This window comes from Phoxinus phoxinus (assembly GCF_949152265.1).
Source record: "Phoxinus phoxinus genome assembly, chromosome: 9".
Classification (NCBI taxonomy): domain Eukaryota; kingdom Metazoa; phylum Chordata; class Actinopteri; order Cypriniformes; family Leuciscidae; genus Phoxinus; species Phoxinus phoxinus.
Window position 1 is genome coordinate 30396664 of NC_136884.1, and position 6201 is coordinate 30402864.

The window sequence follows — 6201 nt, forward strand, 5'->3', positions numbered from 1 at the left end:
AAATCCCCAAATTGTCATCTCTTGAATATGTTGTTAATTTCTTTACTTTATATCCAAACATTTTCATCCACAAGCAAAAGTGGCTTACTGCTGTTTTCCTCTTTTTCTGTCGTTTCATACCTCAGGCCTATAAATAACAAAAAATGCATTTTTGAAATGTATTATAATTACTTATTTAAGAAAATATATTATATTAAGATATTCAACCTTTTTCCTGTGTATAAAATCTCATATTATGTATGCAAACCCATGATATATATATATATATATACACCTCATGACTACATTTTCATTCAAACAATTAATTAAAGCATGAATTAATTAAATAATTATATTTTATTTACTGACAACAATGATAAATATTAATAAATGAGTAAATGAATGAATGAAAGTCACCATCACACAATAAACAAATGCATATACAAGTCAACACATGAAACAAAGCTTTATTCAAACTACAATCATGTATGTAGACTACAAGTCAAGTCAAGTCACCTTTATTTATATAGCGCTTTTTATAATACAGATTGTATCAAAGCAGCTTCACAGTGATAACATGAAAATAATACAAAAAACAATTTCATCATGGTCCACCTTTAAGGCAGATCTATAATATTGTTGAATATTAAATGTCCCCAACAAAGCAAGCCAGAAGGTAAGGCAACAGCGGCAAGGAACCAAAACTCCATCAGGTGACAGAATGGAGAAAAAAACCTTGGGACAACCCAGGCTCAGTCGGGGGCCAGTTCTCCTCTGGCCAATGAATGAACAGTGTATGAAGTTCAGAATGAATCAGAGTATTTGTCCAGTTCCGGTTGGTTGAAGTCGGAGTGGAGAGGAGGAGAGACTGGTTGACACTTCAGGTCAGCGGCGTCGTCGTGTCCTGGCGCTGGTCCTTCATCAGATCTGGATACGGCCTGGTTCCGGTGGACAGCGGTAAACCTCGGGATAGACAGAGAGACTAATATTAGCGTAGACGCCATCCTTCTTATGATGTACCAAGTACATCAGGATTTACGGGAAGTGTTCCCGGTCCCGGCTGTTCTAAACTATGCAGCCTAACATTGAATTATCGAAGTCTATAATGTGTTATGTGTATGCTAGGCCGAAGAGATGTGTTTTTAGTCTAGATTTGAACTGACAGAGTGTGTCTGCTTCCCGGACAATGTTAGGAAGACTGTTCCAAAGTTTTGGTGCTAAATAGGAAAAGGATCTACCGCCAGCAGTCGATTTTGATATTCTAGGTATTATTAACTGGCTGGAATTTTGAGATCGCAGTAGACGTGAAGGACTATAATGCGTTAAGAGCTCGCTCAAGTACTGCGGAGCTAAACCATTTAGTGCTTTGTAAGTGATCAGCAATATTTTAAAATTTATACGATGTTTAATAGGGAGCCAATGCAGTGTTGACAGAACGGGGCTAATATGGTCATACTTCCTGGTTCTGGTAAGAACTCGAGCTGCTGCGTTTTGGACCAGCTGTAGTTTGTTTATTAAGCGTGCAGGGCAACCACCCAGTAGAGCATTACAATATTCTAGCCTTGAGGTCATAAACGCATGAACTAATTGTTCTGCATTATTCATTGAGAGCATATGACGTAATTTAGATATATTTTTAAGATGGAAGAAAGCGGTTTTACAGATACTAGACACATGACTTTCAAATGAAAGATTGGTATCAAAGAGCACACCCAAGTTCTTAACCGACGACGAAGACTTAACAGGGCAGCCATCAAGTGTTAGACAGTACTCTAGGTTATTACGTGTGGAAGTTTTTTGTCCAATAATTAGAATCTCTGTTTTTTCTGAATTTAGTAGTAGGAAATTACTAGTCATCCAATTTTTTATATCAGCTATGCATTCCGTTAATTTTGTGAATTGGTAGGTTTCGTTAGGTTTTGAAGAAATATAGAGCTGAGTATCGTCGGCATAACAGTGAAAGCTAATTCCATGTTTCCTAATGATATCTCCTAATGGTAGCAAATACAGAGTGAACAGCAGCGGTCCTAGTACTGAGCCTTGTGGTACGCCATACTGAACTTGTGATTGATAAGACATCTCTTCATTTACTGCTACAAACTGATAACGGTCAGATAAGTATGATTTAAACCATGCTAGTGCAATTCCACTAATGCCAACATAATGTTCGAGTCTATTTAAAAGGATGTTGTGGTCAATGGTGTCAAATGCAGCACTAAGATCAAGTAATACTAATAGAGAGATACAACCACGATCGGATGATAAAAGCAAATCATTTGTGACTCTAACGAGAGCTGTTTCGGTACTATGGTACGGTCTAAATCCGTACTGAAAATCCTCGCAGACATAATTTCTTTCAAGAAAGGAACACAGTTGTGAGGATACTGCTTTTTCTAATATCTTTGACAGAAATGGCAGATTAGAGATCGGCCTGTAATTGACTAGTTTTGTAGGATCAAGTTGCTGTTTTTTAACAAGCGGTTTAATCATAACTAGCTTAAAGGTTTTTGGTACGTATCCTAGAGACAAAGATAAATTAATGATATTAAGAAGAGATCTATGACATCTGGAAGCATCTCTTTCAGCAGCTTAGTTGGTATAGGGTCTAACATGTGAGTGAATAAGTAACGAAATCAGCTGTTCCTCAGCGTTCCTCGAGTGAATCCTAGAAACAAAAACAGCAAAGAAATGCCACCATAAATTGGATGGAAACATAAACAGGCATTACGCCCGTTTCACACATACTCCGTTTGCGGTGCGTATTTTTTTCCGTTCCCATGTTAACAGGTTAGAGCTTTCACACTGCACGCAGATGCAGTCCGGCAATCCGTTCCAGTTGCGGTGCGTATACAGCAGTGCAGCGATCGTTTACGCACAGAGTCTATTTTCTGCTGCGCTGCACCGCACTGCAGCGTATTGTTCACGTTGAAATAAACATAGATTGACAAGAAACTGTAATAATTTGATCATATATATACATATACAGTTAATGTGTTCTACATTTACTAAATTACAGGATCAAGAAATTAAAAAAAAAATCAGTATAGTCCCAAGAGTTGCAAAATGCGATCAGATATGACTTTTCCCAGTCAAGAAATACATGATATGGGGGATATGCTGCATGTTGTTCTATTTAAACATGAATATGTACTGTGTTGCCCTTTTTATTTATTTTGTTTATCGTCACATTCAACCATGCGAATTTATTAAATGTAAATGAACATCAGAATATGTAGTTGTAGCCTATATCTGAATTCATAATTAAATCATATTATATAGTTTTATTTTTGAATATACAGAAGTTAAACAGGGTGTAATTATAAGTTTGTTATAGTTATGTAGTTATAATTAATTTTGACCATGTAATTGTAAATCAAAATGTTTAACTTTTTGGTGCTACAGCCAGCCTTATTTATAGCAGAGGAAAAATACTTGTTTTAATGTAGATAAGTGGCATGTACTAAAAATAATTAATATATCAAATGTTAATTTCCAAAAAGGTCCTTTGTCTTCTGGGGGCTAGCCCTCTCTTCCGGTTCTTATATTTGTTTCAGTCTTAAAAAATATGCATTTATAATCAGTATTTATACATTTGTATTCTAATTTAAAATACAAATGATATAAAATACAAATGATAACTTATATATATATATATATATAAACATGTTCTTACATTACAAAAGAATTGAGACAAGAAGTGGTTAAATACTATTTATTTGTTTTTGTACTTTCTAAAATTTTTTTTTTTTTTTACTATTTACAATTCAAAATGTTCTGTAAAGATTCGGTACTTGGAGAAGGTTAATACAGATCTTAGATTACTTTAGGTGCCGGTCACTGTAAAGTCGAAGTTCTGAGACAAGATGCTAATAAGCACCAAACTGTCTCCTGCACTAGTTGACTGAGTGAACCCAAATGCGTCTCTTTCTTCTCCTTCTTATAGCAACAGATATAACGCGATAGCTTTTCTTCTGTCAACAACTCGAACTACATAAAACAAAGAATCACAATGATTGCAATTAATAATTTTCATACTGTTTCAATGTCTGTAACAATGTCAAAGTTAAAGTTTGGATTTAAAATCAAAATTACTTACCCATTTTTCCAATAACGCACACGCACTGCAACACGCACCGCACACGCACTGCAAACGGAGTATGTGTGAAACGGGCGTTAGCCTCCTCATTGTCACAGTTGTGACAGATATAATGTTCTGGCTCATGTGACCAGGGGCCTCATTTATAAAACTGTGCGTAGGAATCTTACTAAAAGTGTACGTACGCACAAAAGCCAAAAATGGCGTACGCAAAAAAAAAATCAGATTTATAAAACCGTGCGTACGCACACCTGCACGCAATTTTCACTTTATAAATCACAGCCTACCTGATAATTTGCGCACGCAAAAAAAAATCATTTACCGCCCTTTCTCCACCCACATTCAACCATATATAGACAATGCAAATTACCTCATTAGCCATGCATATATTAAAGGAGCAAGGAAATTTGTGTTTTTTAAAAACAAAAACATGGCAGCAATGGAGAGCAAGGGCAAGAAGCGAAATTTCTCTGAGGCAGAAATAGAGGTTCTTGTGAGTGAGGTGGATGAAAGGAAGGCTATTTTGTTTGGTGGCCACAGCAGTGGAATTACCAATAAAAAAAAATGTTTAGAGTGGCAACACATCACTGCTGCGGTAAACGCAGTTGCTTCGGCAAACAGGACGGTTCCAGATGTAAAAAAGAAGTGGTCCGATCTTAAGGTGGGAGCAAAGAAACGGCTTGCCTCTCACCGACAGAGTGTGTGTGCGACTGGTGGGGGCAAAGGCGCCCCCGATTTGTCCCCAATGGAGACCCGAATGGCCTTGATTCTCGGCCAAACCAGTGTGTGTGGCATTGTGTCTGAGAGGGAGGGAGACACAGATGTGCTGGATACAGGGGAACCAGGTAAATAACTTTATTGCTTGTGTGCTCAATTAAACAAAATAAATCACACAATTGGTTTAGTCCTTATTCTTGCAGAGTCTGCGGGAGCCCAGTGTGACGAAACTCCCAGCGCAGAGTCTGCAGGGGCTATGGAGTTTCCCGAGGTCCCCAGCACAAGTGCGTCCTGACCGTATGGCACGGCTGGAAGTGGCCTGGTGCTGACTGAGGCTGTTCTGCAGACACAGAGAGACACCATTAATGCAATTACTGTAATCGCTGATGAGCTTATGCAAATAAGGGTTGTGCTGGGTGACATTGCATCTACATTAAAAGATCTTGTTAAAAAATGAACCTTTGCACTGTTGTTCTTCACAAATGGCGCATTACTTCCTGACAGAGCCTTGCTCCCTGATGATGTCCTTCTTGTTGGGGAGGGGGGTGTGGGTCAGGCTCTTCATGCTGGTGTTGTGGTAGGTCGGGAGGAACAGGGATACCATTCATCAGTGCAATGTTGTGTAAAATAGCGCACACCATGATGATCTGGCATACTTTTTTGGGTTGATATAAAAGTCTACCACCCGAAGCATCAAGGCAACGCCATCGACACTTGAGGAGGCCAATGGCTCTCTCAACTACTAAGCGCGCACGAGCGTGGGTATCATTAAAGCGCACTTCTTCTGCGCTCTGAGGGTTTGAGAACGGGGTGTCACCTGTAAAGTATAACAGATTATTTGTACAATAGGCTTTAACTGTTATGTAAAAACAATTATATGCATTTACTTACCCAGAAGCCAGCCATCGCGAACGGCACCTGCCGTAAGTCGATTCCCAACACTGCTGTGCAATAGAATAAAAGAATCATGTGTAGAACCAGGCCATCGTGCCACAACATTCATTAGAGTCAAGTTGCCGTCACATATAATTTGCACATTTATTGAATGCACATGTTTGCGATTCATCTACATATGGAGCCCTTATAGCAATATTAGTGCAGTCGATTGCACCGATTACATTTGGGAAACCGGACATTGCTGCAAATTGCCTGATATTGGCCTGTCCTCCAACAGTGTAAGGAAACTTTATGTATCGATTGGTCATTTGAATAATCCCTTTCAAAACTGCAGGCATTAATGAGCATAGGGATGTCTGTGAAATCCCAGACCTATGACAAAGTAATAGGAATGGTAAAATCAATAAGGTTTTGCTTAAAAAAAAGGTACACTTAGTTACCTGTCGCCTATTTCCCACTGATATGTCCCGGTTGCCAAAAATCCTAAAACTGAAAGTACTTGGGTTGGTACC

General features: G+C 38.5%; 1 protein-coding gene across 1 annotated transcript; it reads left to right on the top strand.

Moving 5' to 3' along the window:
- The first annotated feature begins 4146 nt into the window (after positions 1–4146).
- Positions 4147–5599, top strand: LOC307004887 (nuclear apoptosis-inducing factor 1-like). Its single transcript, XM_079624448.1, has 2 exons — positions 4147–4920; positions 4996–5599. The coding sequence occupies exons 1-2, from the start codon at positions 4506–4508 to the stop codon at positions 5085–5087; spliced, it is 507 nt and encodes a 168-aa protein (XP_079480574.1). The 5' UTR covers positions 4147–4505; the 3' UTR covers positions 5088–5599.
- Positions 5600–6201: the final 602 nt, after the last annotated feature.

What these genes read in the sequence shown, in the direction of transcription:
- LOC307004887 (XM_079624448.1), top strand. Translation starts at nt 4,506, where the DNA reads ATGGCAGCAATGGAGAGCAAGGGCAAGAAGCGAAATTTCTCTGAGGCA. An exon ending in GCTGGATACAGGGGAACCAG is followed by an intron (nt 4,921 to 4,995) that starts GTAAATAACTTT and finishes TTATTCTTGCAG; the next exon opens with AGTCTGCGGGAGCCCAGTGT.